Source organism: Salvelinus namaycush, chromosome 37 (assembly GCF_016432855.1).
Source record: "Salvelinus namaycush isolate Seneca chromosome 37, SaNama_1.0, whole genome shotgun sequence".
Classification (NCBI taxonomy): domain Eukaryota; kingdom Metazoa; phylum Chordata; class Actinopteri; order Salmoniformes; family Salmonidae; genus Salvelinus; species Salvelinus namaycush.
Window position 1 is genome coordinate 2,828,758 of NC_052343.1, and position 19,180 is coordinate 2,847,937.

At 41.2% G+C, this 19,180-nt stretch overlaps 1 protein-coding gene across 1 annotated transcript in view; it reads right to left on the minus strand.

The window, feature by feature from the left end:
- LOC120031437 (polycomb protein SCMH1-like) overlaps positions 1-12,493 on the minus strand; it is a 41,238-nt gene extending 28,745 nt beyond the window's left edge. Inside the window, exons 1-7 of the mRNA XM_038977189.1 lie at positions 12,428-12,493; positions 10,550-10,776; positions 7,793-7,860; positions 7,451-7,531; positions 5,891-5,961; positions 3,491-3,725; positions 2,740-2,828 (exon numbers count right to left, since the gene is read on the minus strand). Of these exons, the coding sequence (XP_038833117.1) occupies positions 2,740-2,828; positions 3,491-3,725; positions 5,891-5,961; positions 7,451-7,531; positions 7,793-7,817 (501 nt within the window). The 5' untranslated portion in view covers positions 7,818-7,860; positions 10,550-10,776; positions 12,428-12,493. The remainder of the gene's footprint in view (positions 1-2,739; positions 2,829-3,490; positions 3,726-5,890; positions 5,962-7,450; positions 7,532-7,792; positions 7,861-10,549; positions 10,777-12,427) is intronic.
- Between the last annotated feature and the right edge of the window lie 6,687 nt (positions 12,494-19,180).

Below are 19,180 nucleotides of genomic sequence, written 5' to 3' on the forward strand. Positions count from 1 at the left end.
TTAAGACCGTATTAAAATCTCCCACCATAATAATAGAGTCTAGTGTTGCTTGTAGAGTTGATACATTCTTATATATATTGTCAAAGAAGCGCGGATCATCATTATTCGGACCGTATAGGTTAATAAGCCATATCTGTTTATTGTCCAATAACATATTTAAAATAATCCATCTACCTTGAGGATCTGTTTGGACAATTTGCACATTTGGATCAAAATTATTGTTAATTAAAACCATCACCCCTTTTGAATTTCTTTGCCCATGGGAGAAATATATTTCGCCCCCCCAGTTCTTTTTCCACAAAACTTCATCTAAAACTGTTGAATGGGTTTCCTGTAAACAATAGATATTATAATCCTTCTCTTTTAGCCAGGTAAATACTGATCGTCTTTTCTTATTATCTGCTAAGCCATTACAATTGTAACTGGCTATACTTATTTCACCACTTACCATAATGAGACAACTTTCAATTATTTTTATCAAAATATATGTTTGTAAATGTACTATTAAAAAGTAACATAATGATTGAGTGTCTATATAGTTGTACCATGATATTTGCATTTCTACTAAGTAAACCTCCAATTGGTCCCTACTATTCCACCCGCTAAAAGGCCTCATCTCGAGATGGCTTGTCATCCCAATGCCCGGCAGACCACCCTCGACCCCCTGTATCCCATAGCCCTGGACTGACTGGGATCCATCCTTTGAAAAGAGCACACAGTGCCATTTACCAAATTGAAGTAGATCCATTGCCAAATGCATTTCCATCGCCCTCACCTCGATTTTTATTATATATAGCTGTGAAACATCCTCTATAGTCCCTAACATCTTTTACTTCTTCCTACGCAACAGTTGTGGGATACACACATACACCCACACACATTCAGCCCTTACCCCCACACAACCATAAGCTCACTTTCTCAACAATTGCACCATCCCAGAGCCCAACTCAAGATAGGTCTTGATTTACAAATGCACTTGCAGTTGCAGCTATATGAGAAGGCCTGCAAGACCACGCAAAAAATGAGCATAAATGTAGAGATTTATTTACCATTGTCACATCCTAGATGATGGAGGTCAAATCGACACCTTCTTCCTGAAACACCCACAATACGGTCATCTGTCATGACCATGTTCCCAAGCATCTCCATGCAGTCCGACTTTGATTTTGTGCCACCAGGGCCACAATAATATACCCCCTCTCTGAATGTCCGAGTGTGACCCCCTCCCCATGGGTTACTGCAGCTAGTGTTGCCAGCACTGCCACTGCCTGGGTGGGGGCACCCCACCGGAATCCCCACCGGCTAGGTACAAGGTCGTCAAGGTTCTCATTAGCAGCTTTGAGAATTTCCTTGTATAGTATGCTCTCCCTTTAGGGGGCTTTGGCTTTGCAGGACCAACCCTGCCAAGCAGGCTCAGAATCTTGAGGGGGCAGTGCTGCTCTTGGTCTCTGACCTCATTTTGGCTGCATACAGACCGCTTACAGCATGCACATAAAACAGTTAGGGACTTCTCCTTAGTATCTGGGTCATTCATGTGGGTGTCTAGGGTATAGGGCCATGGACCGTACCATTAAAATAGGATAATAAATAATTAGATATCATTTATTTAAAAAATGTAGTTCCCCATGATAGGACAATAAATAAATAAGACGTATAATTCATTATAAAAGTATATCCATCATCTGAACAACATTGAAAGCCCTCTCATACCCGGCTCACAGCAATACATTGGCTCTGGGATATGCAACCATTTCATTACTCACTCACTCAACTTTCCAAACATAACAAATAAAATAAACACACACCACACAATCCACACATACTGTGCCTTCTGTTTACTTAGTTTTTATCTTCACTATGTAGAAATAGTGCTTATGTGTTCAATTAGTTATATGTGAAGATTTATAGAAAAGCTATATTTTTTATTGTATTGTTACAATCAATAACCGGGCTTGAATTGTGTTTATTTTCCTCATCTATGAGAACTTTGTAATTTTTTAAATAACCATGGAGTAGTCTTTGTGTCTCTGAACAACTGGTTATCAATATATATGTTGTGATTTAGATGAAGGTCAAATTTATGCAGAAATCCAGGTAATTCCAAAGGGTTCACATACTTTTTCTTGCCACTGTATATATATCGCAAGACCAGTTCTTTATGTCCATTACATGCAAGACATATTTCATGTAGTCCTCATGATATCATGTTTTATTCAGACAAAATAAACGAAGGAAAAAGAAACAGATTCTAACGGCCGCTAATGACTGCAAGTAAAAACGTATCTTAGGCATCACACTACCCATAAAGGAATACACAAGTTAAACGTACAATTGACTCTGACACAGCCATAGCATGATAGCCAAGAATACATGCAGTACTGAGAAACCAGAACGAGTAAACCTGTAAAACCAACCCTCTCTCCATCCACACACATTTTGATTTTTATTCCAGTGTCGTTGCGCTATCACCTCGGCTGTTTACACCTAGGCCTATATCATTAGGATCAATAAAAGGTAGCATAAATAGCTTGCTTAGAAAAGTGCTTCCATAAGCCAGTGGTGTTAGTTCTACCGTTAACTTTAATCAGTTTTTCTGCGACCATAATAAATACAAATGGCCATCAATGGAAAGTTTAGCTACATAGGTGTATATGCTGGGAAAGGGAGTGTGTATATGTGTACAAGTATGCTTTATAAACTGGTCTATATCGAGAGCGTGTGCTGCTTTGTGACAGGTACCTTGTGAAAGATGCGTGCTGGGGCCATTTCGGCACCGTTGAGTGTTTTTAGAAGGAACATGGGCCAGGATGATGCGTTCAGACGGAAGCCTGTGGGAGAAGTACAGACACTTTCAAAAAAACTCTCATCCATACACAGTAGATGAGACCCTTCATTAATGTGCATGGGGTGGGGCCATAGACATCTTTTGATATTAGCTGACACCTAGTGGACATTTAGAGAATTGCACCAAATCACACTATTACACACAGGTGTATGTATTTGCATTTTATTTTTTATTTTATTACCTTTATTTAACTAGGCAAGTCAGTTAAGAACAAATTCTTATTTACAATGACGGCCTACAACGGCTAAACCCGGACAACGCTGGGCCAATTGTGCGCCGCCCTATGAGACTCCCAATCACGGCCGGTTGTAATACAGCCTAGAATAAAGCCAAGAAAACAAACTGACGCAAATGGGCCGATAACAGTGAGGGACTTACATTAAATTTGTCCAATAAGAAACTCTCGTTTTCATTACAAAAATATTTTCCGTTGCACGTTTTGCTACAGTGTGCACTAATTAATAGACCCCAGTATACATCAGTCTGGTGTAAATCTAATTGAGGAAGGTAAGTAGCACTGTGTGACAGCAAACAATTTAATGATCCAAGATTTAAAAAAGAATAGGGCACATCATATCCATAATGGGTATGTAGTATCGGACTGTGTGTTGCGTGTGCGAAAATGTGTTTCTCTCTCCTCCTCACCCAATGGAGGCTGCAGCATGCCCGCGTTCTTCTCGCAGTTGCCGATAGGCTGGATCTCCGACGAGTCCACTAGGCGCCAGAAGTCGTTCTTGTTGTCGGAGCCGTCGAGGCGCAGGCGCAGCCGCGATCCCGTCAGGCCCACCACTGTAGCAATGCAGGTGGACGTTGTGTTCCGAGGGTCCTGCGCCTCCAGCTTCATGCCCGCCTTGAACTCGTTCACTGGAGGCGTTGCGCCCTGGAGAGGTAGGGGAAGGTCAGAGAGGCACGCAATGATGCTGGACAGATTCAACATGCTGAGACAGGAAGACGGCATCAAGCAAGACTATGTATCGAAGGTGAGTTGAACTCACGCTGTGGTGACGAGGTAGCCCCGCACGCAACTTGAAATCAGTGTCACCCCTCGACCCAAGAGGGAATTTCTTCTCAGCCTAATGGTTCCCTACAAAAAAATCCCGCCACTTAGCAAATTTCAGGTCTTGTGAGTGGAAATTTGAATGTTGTGAGCATTCTGTGCAACTTGCACACGTTTACTGTGAACACTGGCTGTACCCGCTTTAATGATAGTTTTAGTCAGTGGCCAAGCAGGCTATTAGGGTATAATATAGGCCTATCAAAAAGTTCTACAAACAAAACCAATGGAGCAAATGCATCCCATAAAATGTTCACATGGAAATAGCTAATGATTTCTATTATATACACTACCGTTCAAAAGTTTGGGGTCACCTAGAAATGTCCTTGTTTTTGAAAGAAAAGCCTATTTTCTGTCCATTAAAATAACATCAAATTGATCAGAAATACAGTGTAGACAATGTTAATGTTGTAAATGACTATAGTAACTGGAATCGGCAGATTCTTTATGGAATATCTACATAGGCATACAGAGGCCCATTATCAGTAAGAGGAGCTGCCTAGAAGGCCAGCATCCCGGAGTCGCCTCTTCACTGTTGACGTTCAGACTTGTGTTTTGCGGGTACTATTTAATGAAGCTGCCAGTTGAGGACTTGTGAGGCGTCTGTTTTTCAAACTAGACACTCTAATGTACTTGTCCTCTTGCTCAGTTGTGCACCGGGGCCTCCCACTCCAGTTTATATTCTAGTTAGAGCCAGTTTGCCAGTACGAGATCTTCAGGTTCTTGGCAATTTCTCTCATGGAATAACCTTCATTTCTCAGAACAAGAATAGACTGACAAGTTTCAGAAGAAAGTCTTTGTTTCTGGCCATTTTGAGCCTGTAATCGAACCCACAAATGCTGATGCTCCAGATACTCAACTAGTCTAAATAAGGCCAGTTTTATTCCATCTTTAATCAGAGCAACAGTTTTCAGCTGTGCTAACAATTGCAAAAGGGTTTTCAAACGATCAATTAGCCTTTTAAAATGATAAACTTGGATTAGCTAACACAACGTGCCCTTGGAACACAGGAGTGCTGGTTGTTGATAATGGGTCTCATCTACATAGGCGTACAATTCAATAAAAAATGTATTCAGCCGTTTCCAGCTACAATAGTAATATACAACATTAACAATGTCTACCCTGTATTTCTGATCAATTTGATGTTATTTTAATGGACAAAAAAACTCAAAAACAGGGACATTTCAAAGTGACGTCAAACTTTTGAACGGTAGTGTGTGTGAGGATATATATATGTATATACATACATACATATACAGTTGAAGTCAGAAGTTTACATACACCTCAGCCAAATACATTTAAACTCAGTTTCACAATTCCTGACATTTAATCCTAGTAAAAATTCCCTGTCTTAGGTTAGGATCACCACTTTATTTTAAGAATGTGAAATGTCAGAATAATAGTAGAGAGAATGATTTATTTCAGCTTTTATTTCTTTCATCATATTCCCAGTGGGTCAGAAGTTTACATACACTCAATTAGTATTTGGTAGCATTGCCTTTAAATTGTTTAACTTGGGTCAAACGTTTTGGGTAGCCTTCCACAAGCTCCACACAATAAGTTGGGTGAATTTTGGCCCATTCCTCCTGATAGAGCTGGTGTAACCGAGTCAGGTTTTTAAAGCCTCCTTGCTCGCACACGCTTTTCAGTTTTGCCCATAAATGTCCTATGTTCTAATACTAATTGAGTGTATGTAAACTTCTGACCCACTGGGAATGTGATGAAATTAATAAACGCTTAAATGAATAATTCTCTACTATTATTCTGACATTTCACATTCTTAAAATAAAGTGGTGATCCTAACTGACCTAAGACAGGGAATTTTTACTTGGATTAAATGTCAGGAATTGTGAAAAACTGAGTTTAAATGTATTCGGCTAAGGTGTATGTAAACTTCCGACTTCAACTGTAGATGCTGCTCACATAGGATAGTAGCATGCCCTGACATTTTGGTGAGGAGGATATACTGTAGTCTGATTAGGGGGGCTTACCTGTCTGAAGCAGTGCGCAGGTGCAGCACTCGCACCTGTTTCCTTCAGGTATTTGTCCCAACTGAAGTGCCCTGTGGGACAGAAAAAGCACAATGGCTGATTTTTGTTGTCTGCTGTTATGTTTTTGTGTGAATGTGTGTGGTTTTGGGGTTCAGTGTTGTGGTATGTGCTAGTGTTAAGGTGTCCCCATGCCTCCCAGCCGAAACCGTTCGGAAGAGTTTGTGCATAAATTATGACAACATTTTGGGACGTGTTTGTTCGTTTTGAACTTCGGTAAGGTTTATTTTTTTCTGTTGTTCGGACACACATTTTTTTCTTGAGGCAAGCCGAAGTCGGTAGCCGAAGTCTACGCCCCCTTCGTTGGTCAACAGTAAAGATTCTCCAGTAAAGTCTTTGCTGTCATTCAACTAGAGATGACTCTTTTTCATGCACATTTTTCATTGAGAAATACTGCACCAAACATCTTACGTTAGATGTAAAATTGCACGACTAAAATCTCCTCTGCAAAAACTTCAAAATTAATTACAGATTTCTTGAATTATCTTAGATTAATTCTGACTATTTTGAGGAAGTGTATACTGGCTACGGCGTCTCAAAATGGACAAACAGTACTATTACCGTTTTTTTCTCATTTTTCAAGCGAATGTATTTTAAGGTAGAATGCTTGTTCGGTTTGCCTAGCCGACTTTTGCCTGACGCCTTTAGAACAGTGTTATAGCCAGGGGTTGGAACTGGTTCAGGGAACAGGCATTTTTTTGTAGTCCCACAAAAAAAAACAAAGCCCTCACTCAGAAACATATTCCAGTGTCTGCTTGCAAGCTGAAAATCTTTGCCAGGGTGTGTGTTTAGCCTACCTGCCCCTCCCCCTCCGAAGCATAGGCTACTGTACTGACGTTACAAGTGTGATTCAGAAGATGTGGAGACAGATTTTGTATTAGCTAGAGAAGAATAGATTAGCTTTTTCCAATGCTTGTTAAGGATACTATAGTCATAGTTATCACGTTTCGCGTTACATTTATTAACTACAAAAAGGTAAGACATGTTTTTAATTCTGTGCCGCTCTGCACACACAAGCTTGTTAATTATCTAGCTCAAGCTTGTTAGCCATATAGGTCAAAGGACAGTCAAAGTTCCTCTATAGAAGCCGCTCCTCCTAGGTATAATTCTGGGGACTCAGATAATGCATGTCATAAGATGCTCAGTGCTTCAAGCCTCCTCCTCAACTCTCTCTTGCTCTCTTCCCACCCCGTAAAATTTTAGTCGCAATAATATAATGAGCTAAATGTAAAAATAAACAGTTGATTTAACAGGTTAAAAAAGGAACAGAAAATATAAACCAGTACTTTTTGGGGATTCAAACCGGTTCAGAACTTTATTTTGCTGGTCGGGAACAGTGGAACGAAACGAACAAAAATTCGGTTTCTGTTCAGAATGAAACAATTGGGAAATAAATTGGGTTCCAACCCCTGGTTATAACTGAATATGAATGTGTTTGATTAAGGATGTGGTTTTCATTCAGCAGTGATTCCTCTGAGAAAGTTAGTGTGTGTGGTAATGTACCTCCTTGGTACTGCGATGGGACCCGGGAGGGACGGCCACTTCGGGCATGCTTGATCTGCCTGCCATCTTTCCACTCAATAGCTAGAGGAGAGAGCAGGGCACAACGTTTCAGAGACACCATTCAATTAATCAACTATCTATTCATAACTAGAAGAAATTCACTTGATCTTTAGCAACTGTCAATGAGATGTGTGAGTCCAAACTATCACATCAGCATCTGAGACTTTTATACACACATTAAAGTAGCCTAAATATAGGACCCTTCTTGAGCAGCATCATTAGAAGATGTACATTATGCTTTTCAAATGGACAATTGCATTCCATTTCTTAACATGACATTACCTTTTTGTGGCACTGGCTTCCTCATGTCCAGTAATACTGACTAAGTTCAAGACACAATAGTCCACTCTCTAAAGAAGGGAAACGAGAGGGGGAAACAACATTGAAGTAAACACAAACCATTTGATACTTCCCCCTTCATGTTAGGTCAGAATTTAGGTCCAATTTGGACCTTTATTCTACATTGTTGTGTTCAAGAAGCCAGTCTGATGTAGCCTATACTAGTGCTAGCCTGGTTAGCCTTTTAAGGTTGATTCCAGCATTATGGACATTACATTTGCACGCAAAATCAAAACTTTAATTTCTAACAAAACTTTAATTTCAAACAAAATATAATATATGTGTATGTCTGTCGTACCCCTTAGGGGAAGTGTATACCCCCAAAATAACTGACTTCTAAATATTGGCATGTTGGAGAAATAAAGCAAAAATTACCGTCATGGATGTTAGAGTCTACGGTATCCAATATTTTTATTTTATTTTGACCAACAGGTATGTTACCTGTGTAGTTACTCCTCTAAGAAAGCCAATGGTCCACATGTCTCTATCATAATCACATGTCTCTATCATAATCCATGAAAAGTTTATTGGAGTTCTTACTCTTGCAGGTTGGCCAAGATTAGGGTGACTCAACGGAGGCTAGAGAAGAAATGTGGTCAAAAATCTGGAAAACAGCATTGCGTCAGCTAGGCTGGATGCTGTGCGAGAACTAAGGCAAACTGACAGGCTCACTGTTGAACTCATCTTTCTTCTCAAATCCGGAGGACATAAAACAATATAGAGGTAAGATAGATATCGATTTTGAGACATGACATGTAAACTGAACAAAAATATAAATGCAACTTGTAAAGTGTTGGTCCCATGTTTCATGAGCGGAAATAAAAGAACCCCAGAAAAGATCCATACGCACAAAAAGCTGTTCTACTTTGCTAAAATAATCCATCCACCTGACAGGGGTGGCATATCAAGAAGCTGATTAAACAGTATGATCATTACACAGGTGCACCTTGTGCTGGGGACAATAAAAGGCCATTCTAAAATGTGCAGTTTTGTCACACAACACAATGCCACAGATGTCTCAAGTTGACGGAGTGTGCAATTGGAATGCTGACTGCAGGAATGTCCACCAGAGCTGTTGCCAGATAATTTAATGTTAATTTCTCTACCATAAGCCGCCTTCAACGTCGTTTTAGAGAGTTTGGCAGTACGTCCAACCGGCCTCACAATCATAGACCACGTGTAACCACGCTAGCCCAGGATCTCCACATCTGGCTTCTTCACCTGTGGGATCGTCTGAAACCAGCCACCCGGACAGCTGGTGAAACTCTGGGTTTGCACAACCAAAACATTTCTGCGAAAACTGTCAGAAACCGGGAAGCTCATCTGCATGCTCGTCGTCCTCACTAGGGTCTTGACCTGACTGCAGTTCGGCGTCGTAACCGACTTCAGTGGGCAAATGCTCACCTTCGATGGCCACTGGCACGCTGGAGAAGTGTGCTCTTTACGGATGTGTGGGTGAGCGGTTTGCAGATGTCAACGTTGTGAACAGAGTGCCCGAAGGTGGCGGTGGGGTTATGGTATGGGAAGGCATAAGCTACAAAAATATAAAAGCAACCATTTCAAAGATTTTACTGAGTTACAGTTCCTAAGTAAATATGTCAATTGAAATAAATTATGAATTTCACATAACGGGGAATACAGATATGCATATTTTGGTCACAGATACTTTTAAAAAAAAGGTAGGGGCGTGGGTCAGAACCTGTCAGTATCTGGTGTGCAGCGCGACACATCGCCTTCGCATAGAGTTGATCAAGCTGTTGATTGTGGCCTGTGGAATGTTGTCCCACTCCTCTTCAATGTCTGTGTGAAGTTGCTGGATATTGGCGGGAACTGGAACACGCTGTCGTACACGTTCCAGAGCACCCCAAACGTCCTTTGACTACGCAGGCCATGGAAGAACTGGGCCATTTTCAGCTCCGGGGATTGTGTACAGATCCTTACGACATGGGGCCGTGCATTATGCTGAAACATGAGAGGATGGTGACGGATGAATGGCATGACAATGGCCCTCACAATCTCATCAGTGTCTCTGTGTATCCAAATTGCCATCGATAAAATGCAATTGTGTTTTTTGTCCGTAACTTATGCCTGCCCATACCATAACCTCACCGCTACCATGGGGCACTCTGTTCACAACTTTGACATCAGTAAACTGCTCACCCACACGGCGCAATACACGTGGCCTGCGGTTGAGGCTGGTTGGACGTACTGCAAGCTTCTTGATATGCCACACCTGTCAGGTGGATGGATTATCTTGGCAAAGGAGAAATGCTGACTAACAGGGATATAAACAAATTTGTCCATTACATTTTAGAGAAATAAGCTTTTTGTGCATATGGAACATTTCTGGGATCTTTTATTTCAGCTCATGAAACATATTTTTGGTTTAGTAAATAAATAAAAGTGTTTTCCCCAGTGGCGCCAACGATTTAGCAGCAGTGTTGCGTCGCTGCTGAATACATATAGGGGAAACACTGACAGTATGAAAATCTGAATACCGCCCAACCTTAGGCCAGGTCCACTACCCGTGAGCCCTTTCGAAAAGCCATGAAATACGACGACTGAAATATCTTTGAGACTTGGCCACCTGTAATAGTCAAAATTCATACAATTTCCTACTTATAATTTTCAAAAAGCATGAACTCCAACATATAGACCGTAAGGATAATTATGGATGTGTTTCATTTGGAAATGACTAACTTTATTTGTGGATGCTCAGGTTGACTTTCCCACGGATTCGCTCTCAACACTCTCCCCTTCTGTCGGCCAGGCAGGGGGTCGGCGTTGGAGGCAGACGACAGGGTACAACAAAGAGGTGGCCCCAGCTGTCAGCAGACCTCAGTCACCCACCCAAACACACTCAGGGCTCACTGTTGACACAGACAACTCATCCCTGTTGGGGTATTGACGAAACAAGAGGACCCAGACTGGAGAAACAGAATGGGTGACATTATAGCCAATATAGGGTATTAATTTCAAGAGGTCACCATCTATTTTGGATCTTAAAAATTATCTGTGAATGAATTTAATTTAACCTTTATTTAACTAGGCAAGTCAGTTAAGAACAAATTCCTATTTACAATGATGACCAGGCTGGAAATCCTTGACTTGAGGGGCCTTGGCCCCTAACCCTGAGCCTAGGATAATTACCAGTTGGCTACGACACACAGGTCATTAGGTCAGACAAACAAGTGGCTGAAATTATATTGGTCCTCAAAGTAGACTAGATTTGTTTAGCATCAAGACACAGCAGTCACAGCTACTCACAAATCCATTGTTTATAAAATGCATGCAGCCAAGACATTGAAATGAATAGCAGATAAAGGCAAATTGCCTAATTAATGCATATTTACCAAGTAGCCACGCTAATCACACCAACCAGTTAAAGATATATCAACAAAAAGTAACCTTGCAGCCTTAACTGTTTTTTCTCCTAACTGGTTTAGAATAACAGATGATTATTCATACACACCAGCAGCAGTGCATCAGTAACTGTATCAAGCTAGCAAACTAGGTAACTACATAATTTCAGCTGGCAATCAAATAGACTTCTTTGAACACTTATGAACATTTTTGAACATCTTGGCATAGTTCTGTTATAATCTCCACCCGGCACAGCCAGAAGAGGACTGGCCACCCCTCATAGCCTGGTTCCTCTCTAGGTTTCTTCCTAGGTTTTGGCCTTTCTAGGGAGTTTTTCCTAGCCACCGTGCTTCTACACCTGCATTGCTAGCTGTTTGGGGTTTTAGGCTGGGTTTCTGTACAGCACTTCGAGATATTAGCTGATCTACGAAGGGCTATATAAAATAAACTTGATTGATTGATTGACTTCTAAATCAAGCTAGCCTTAAACTCAGTTACTGTAAATTTGCATGCTAGCTACCATTAGCTAAATTTACATTGGGCTAACAAGTGGTCATAAATAACGGTTTCAAACATGCAATACTAGACTATAGCAATGGAGGAGACACAAAAACAATAATCATAATATACAATAAAAAAACCTTAAAAGATCATAACAGTCTTCAGTTGGTTCTCTGAATAGAAGTGCGCCTTTTTCCCAGCTCCCTCCTTTTTCCTTCCAAGAAAAAAATGACAGCGGCATTAACTACTAGACCAGCTCGCTTCTACGACCACTATTATTGACAATGACCCACGTCAATGCTGTACTAGCTATAAGGAAAATGAGCTACCATCATTAGTCCGTGTAATATGACTAAAATACCGATTTTTAAGTTAGCCTAGCTAGCATAAGATATCAAGATTCCACACAAAGCCAACACACGGGACTCCCCTCAGGGGCAAAAGCCAAGCAATGCATCATGTTAGCTAGAAATTCAGCCAGCAAATATGTGCATTTAAGAGTGAGGATATGAAGCGGTACCTACCTCCAACCTAATAACATGGGCATGCTCGAACAACCGCTAGCTAGCACCGTCAACACAGCATGCTAACGTGCAGGCTTTATGTTAGCTATCTATAGTTAAATAAATCAATAAATGCTAGATAAATTACCGGCTAAAAAGGGTGTTTGTTAAAAAGAGGACAGCGTGAAACAATATATTCGAGTCTGTTTACCTTGCTTTGAAATGTTTGTGTATTTTTTTATGTGGATTGAGCTAGTGGCTGTCCGCCATTTTTTTTCTTCTTCTTTAAATTTATATTGGCGGATGCATACACCGCCACCTACTGTACTGCAGTGTGAGGTTTCTTCTTCGTCTGTGGGATATATCAGCGGTTGGCATCCAACGTGATGGTGCATTACCTCCACCTACTGTACTGGAGTGTGGGCCAGAGACAGGGAGAAACTAAATCCTACCTGCCAGCCCCGTTGCTCTTAAAAAAGATAACAATATACTCTTTAAACTAATTTCATGTATCCCCTTCTCCCTCATACTAGATCTCAGCCTCTCTCTTTCCCCTGATACTGCCCACACTGTAGCAATACATCAAATCAAATCAAATTTTATTTGTCACATGCGCCAAATACAACAGGTGTAGATGCTTACATGCTCCACAGTCTCTGTTTCTTGTCAATAATCACACTTTCCCATTGGATGCTTTCCTATCACATTTAAGGACTTATTCAACTGGCTGTGTCCCACCCTGTCACGACTTCCGTCGAAGTCGGTCCCTCTCCTTGTTCGGGCGGCGTTCGGGGGTCGACGTCACCGGCCTTCTAGCCATCGCCGATCCACTTTTCATTTTCCATTTGTTTTGTCCTTGTCTTACACACCTGGTTTCACTCCCCCAATTACTGGTTCATTATTTAACCCTCTGTTCCCCCATGTTTGTTTGTGAGTGATTGTTTGTATGTAATACGGGCCATTATTGTGGGCTAGATTATTGCGTTGTATTATTGATTCTTTGAGTAAATTACGTTTATTACTCATATCTGTTGTCCTGCACCTGACTCCTCTACACCAGCTACACACAGGCTTATTACACACCCTTAATCTTGTAAAAATAGCCTCCTCTCTTCTGTCCCTTCCTGCCGTCCTCCCCTCCCTTGCTTTCTTATGTCCTTGAAATAAATGCCTGACCTTAGTATCTCTTTTCCACTGCTCCTGCCATCTCTGCACCATCACTGCCCATATCAGGCTTTTTGCCTCTGCCTTGCAAAGAAGCCACTTCTCTCCAGGAAAAACATCAGGGACAGACTGATATTCTGCAAAAGGTACAGGGATTGGACTGCTGAGGACTGGGGTAAAGTCATTTTCTCTGATGAATCCCTTTTCTGATTGTTTGGGGCATCCGGAAAAAAGCTTGTCCGGAGAAGACAAGGTGAGCGCTACGATCGGTCCTGTGTCATGCCAACAGTAAAGCATCCTGAGACCATTTATGTGTGGGGTTGCTTCTCAGCCAAGAGAGTGGGCTCACTCACAATTTTGCCTAAGAACACAGCCATGAATAAAGAATGGTACCAACACATCCTCCAAAAGCAACTTCTGCCAACCATCCAGGAACAGTTTGGTGACGAACAATGCCTTTTCCAGCATGATGGAGCACCTTGCCATAAGGCAAAGTGATAACTAAGTGGCTCGGGGGAACAAAACATCGATATTTTGGGTCCATGGCCAGGAATCTCCCCAGACCTTAAACCCATTGTGAACTTGTGGTCAATCCTCAAGAGGCGGGTGGACAAACAAAAACCCACAAATTCTGACAAACTCCAAGCATTGATTATGCAAGAATGGGCTGCCATCAGTCAGGATGTGGCCCAGAAGTTAATTGACAGCATGCCAGGGCGGATTGCAGAGGTCTTGAAAAAGAAGGGTCAACACTGCAAATATTGACTCTTTGCATCAACTTTATGAAATTGTCAATAAAAGCCTTTGACACTTATGAAATGCTTGTACTAATTATACTTCAGTATTCCATAGTAACATCTGACAAAAATATCTAAAGACAATGAAGCAGCAAACTTTGTGGAAATTAATATTTGTGTCATTCTCAAAAATGTTGGCCATGATTCATCAGACCAGGCAATGTTTCTCCAATGCTCCAGTGTTTTCTTTCCTTTGCCCACTGCAACTGCAGTTTCTTGTTTTTTATTGAAAAAAGTGTAACTCTGTAAGGTCGTCGGCTGTCATACCCCATTCGTGTCAAGGTACGACAAGTTGTCCATTCTTTTATAGGCCTTTGGGCACCAATGTTGTACTGGCCTGTCAGTTGACTAACTGTAGCCCGTATGTTTCTCTGCACAATTCATGTCAGCCTCCTTTGTCCTCTTTCATCAGTGACCTATTTTTTACCACTGGCCTGCTGTTGGCTGGATGTCCTTTGGGTGGTGGACCATTCTTGATACACACTGGAAACTGTTGAGCGTGAAAAACCCAGCGGTGTTGCAGTTCTTGACACACTCAAACAGGAGCGCTTGGCAACTACCACCATACCCCGTTCAAAGACACTCAAATCTTTTGTCTTTCCCATTCACCCTCTGAATGGCACACATACACAATCCATGTCTCAATTGTCTCAAGGCTTAAAAATCCTTCTTTAACCTGTCTCCTCCCCTTCATCTACACTGATTGAATAATAAGGGATCATAGCTTTCACCTGGATTCACTGTTTTGTACGCTCAGTGTACTTTCCATTGTATGTATTGCAAGTTATAAAGGCATTCTAAGATGTGCAACATTCAAGTAAACACACCTTCCACCTTGATCCAGGTGTTGAAAATCTACAGCCTAATGACTGATGATCAGAGATGAATATGTGAAGGAATCCCTACAAAGGCAAAACGCAGTAACGAATTTGATAAAAAATCTTTGATATGTTGTAATAGCCAGGTATATTATCAGATTCATGTGGTATTTTGTTTCCTGACACAAGAACAAGCCAGTTGATCCGAAAATATCATATCTTAAGTAATTGCTGTCTGTCTAGACAGAAAAATACTTTTGAAGTCTGATTTTGCAGGAAAGAAAATGATGTAGTTTCTGGATTTTCCCTTTGTAGGGCCGGGCCTACTAGAAAATATTTTCTATGGTCAAGGTGGGTAATAGTTATATAATTTGACTGGGGCGCTGGGTGTGGAGAGTCAGATATATACGTTTGTTTACCATTCATTCCCTTGTGTGATGTTCATGTTATATGTGCATTTACACTTTAAAGAGAGCATGGGAGTTTGCCTTTGAATTCGGGTTCCTCTGTCAACACAATCAGATAAACAGATCACATGAATCTCTGATTTTGAAAAAAAATGCTACATCAGCAGCGCACTTCGCCTGCACCTTTTTCCAAATCAAATCAAATTTTATCTGGTTACATTCACGTGCTTAGCATATGTTATTGCGGGTGTAGCGAAATGCTTGTGCTTCTAGCTCCGACAGTGCAGTAATATCAAACAGTTTCACAACATATACCCAAAATACACGTAAATCTAAGTAAGGAATGGATTAAGAATATACAGTTGAAGTCGTAAGTTTACATACACCTTAGCCAAATACATTTAAACTCAGTTTCACAATTCCTGACATTTAATCCTAGTAAAAATTCCCTGTCTTAGGCCAGTTAGGATCACCACTTTATTTTAAGAATGTGAAACATCAGAATAATAGTAGAGAGAATTATTTATTTCAGCTTGTAATGGATTTCCTCTTCGTCTGAGGAGGAGTAGCAAGGATCGGACCAATGTGCAGCGTGGTAAGTGTCCATAATGAGATATTTAATAAATCCACCGAACAATGAACAAAATAACAAAAGTACAAACAAACAACCGAAACAGTCCCGTATGGTACGAACACAGGAAACAACCACCCACAAAACACAATAGAAAACAGGCTACCTAAACATGGCTCCCAATCAGAGACAACGACTGACACCTGCCTCTGATTGAGAACCATACTAGGCCAAACACATAGAAATATAACAGAACAAAACATAGAAAAACAACATAGAATGCCCACCCCAACTCACGCCCTGACAAACTAAAATAAAGACATAAAAAAGGAACTTAGGTCAGAACGTGACACAGCTTTTATTTCTTTCATCACATTCCCAGTGGGTCAGAAGTTTACATACACTCAATTAGTATTTGGTAGCATTGCCTTTAAATTGTTGAACTTGGGTCAAACGTTTCACTTCACAAGGTCCCTTGCTGTTGTTCTGGGATTGATTTACACTTTTTGCACCAAAGTACATTAATCTCTAGGAGACATCTCTAGAGTCTCCTACCTGAGCGGTATGACGGCTGCATGGTCCCATGGTGTTTATACTTGCGTACTATTGTTTGTACAGATGAACGTGGTACCTTCAGCCGTTTGGAAATTGCTCCCAAGGATGAACCAGACTTGTGGAGGTCTACAATTTTTTTCTGAGGTCTTGGCTAATTGTTTTGGATTTCCCCATGATGTCACGCAAAGAGGCATGAGTTTGAAGGTAGGCCTTGAAATACATCCACAGGTACACCTCCAGTTGACTCAAATGATGTCAATTAGCCTATCAGAAGCTTCTAAAGCCATGCCAAGCTGTTTAAAGGCACAGTCAACTTAGTGTATGTAAACATCTGACCCACTGGAATTGTGATACAGTGAATTATAAGTGAAATAATCTGTCCGTAAACAATTGTATGAAATATTACTTGTATTATGAACAAAGGAGATGTCCTAACCAACTTGCCAAAACTATAGTTTGTTAACAAGAAATTTGTGGAGTGGTTGAAAAATGAGTTTTAATGACTCCAACCTAAGTGTATGTAAACTTCCGTCTTCAACTGTTTATACATACAGTGGGGAGAACAAGTATTTGATACACTGCCGATTTTGCAGGTTTTCCTACTTACAAAGCATGTAGAGGTCTGTAATTTTTATCATAGGTACACTTCAACTGTGAGAGACGGAATCTAAAACAAAAATCCAGAAAATCACATTGTATGATTTTTACGCAAGGTCCCCCTGCTCAAGCCAGCGCATGTCCAGGCCCATCTGAAATTTGCCAATGACCATCTGGATGATCCAGAGGAGGAATGGGAGAAGGTCATGTGGTCTGATGAGACAAAAATAGAGCTTTTTGGTCTAAACTCCACTCGCCGTGTTTGGAGGAAGAAGAAGGATGAGTACAACCCCAAGAACACCATCCCAACCGTGAAGTATGGAGGTGGAGACATCATTCTTTGGGGATGCTTTTCTGCAAAGGGGACAGGACGACTGCACCGTATTGAGGGGAGGATGGATGGGGCCATGTATCGCGAGATCTTGGCCAACAACCTCCTTCCCTCAGTAAGAGCATTGAAGATGGGTCGTGGCTGGGTCTTCCAGCATGACAACGACCCGAAACACACAGCCAGGGCAACTAAGGAGTGGCTCCGTAAGAAGCATCTCAAGGTCTTGGAGTGGCCTAGCCAGTCTCCAGACCTGAACCCAATAGAAAATCTTTGGAGGGAGCTGAAAGTCCATATTGCCCAGCGACAGCCCCGAAACCTGAAGGATCTGGAGAAGGTCTGTATGGAGGAGTGGGCCAAAATCCCTGCTGCAGTGTGTGCAAACCTGGTCAAGAACTACAGGAAACGTATGATCTCTGTAATTGCAAACAAAGGTTTCTGTACCAAATATTAAGTTCTGCTTTTCTGATGTATCAAATACTTATGTCATGCAATAAAATGCAAATGAATTACTTAAAAATCATACAATGTGATTTTCTGGATTTTTGTTTTAGATTCAGTCTCTAACAGTTGAAGTGTACCTATGATAAAAATTACAGACCTCTACATGCTTTGTAAGTAGGAAAACCTGCAAAATCGGCAGTGTATCAAATACTTGTTCTCCCCACTGTATATAGAGTAGAAGAAAAATATACTACTAACGCTTATAATAAATTCTACAGTACTACAAAGGAAATACTTGCATTTGGTGCAGTGAGGTGTTTGGAGTCACTTTGATACAAGAGGAGATTGTTGTTATGTCAACTTCTTTGTAACCAAGCGGTGTAGTCTGTGAGAAAGTCAAAACACTATTACACGTCGATGGGCAATCGTTGTGTACTGCCTGTATTCCTACTGTAGCAGCATGGTGTAGAATATGAGACATCTCAGACACACGTTAGATAGCTAGCAAGCTAAAACACACAGGTATAGTTACTCCAAGACTAATATGAGTCATCAAGCTAAAGTTATTCCTTTACTCTCCTCCATCATCAAAACATTTCTCCAGTTTTGCTCCTAATGAGACGCACTGAGGCTAGCTAGGCTAGTTAGCTAGCTAGCTATAATGTTAGACTACAGTGCATTTAAGGTATTGCAAACAAAACTAGCTAGCTAGCTATTTGGCTAAACTTGAGTAACTTGGCTTGTAGTGACAAGCCCCGTTATGGCCGAATCAGTCACCATATTGTACAACACTGCCTTGTGTAAAAAGAGAGCTTATATTGCTAACTAGCTACTGACAGCAAAACAACTTACTCGTTTATCCTGGTCCAGCTGGTCTAGGCTGCCACTGCTGCTTGCTTGTCTCGCAATTATTTTTCAGTGTATTCCGGCTCAAATAAATATGTCTGTATGTTCCTATGTTAAAGAACATAAAAAAATGGCGTCCAGCTCTTCAGGGAAAGAGGAATCATTAGAAGCAGCCATTGTAGCTAATTATTTTGCAATCTCGGATAGACAGGGAGTGTGCGGTAACATAGCTCCTGTGAACCTGTAAACTAAAAAGCCTGCCTTCGAGTGTGGGAACAAGGAAGTATGGCTGTAGTCTTTACAAAGCCAGGGAAATTGAGTCAACCTAGATATCCTGCAATGTCGTGGCTGATAGGAACAGATGCTGAACAAGGACAACCACAAGGACAACCATATCTACTCGCTGCTAGCGTGATCGTGCAATCGGCGAAACACAA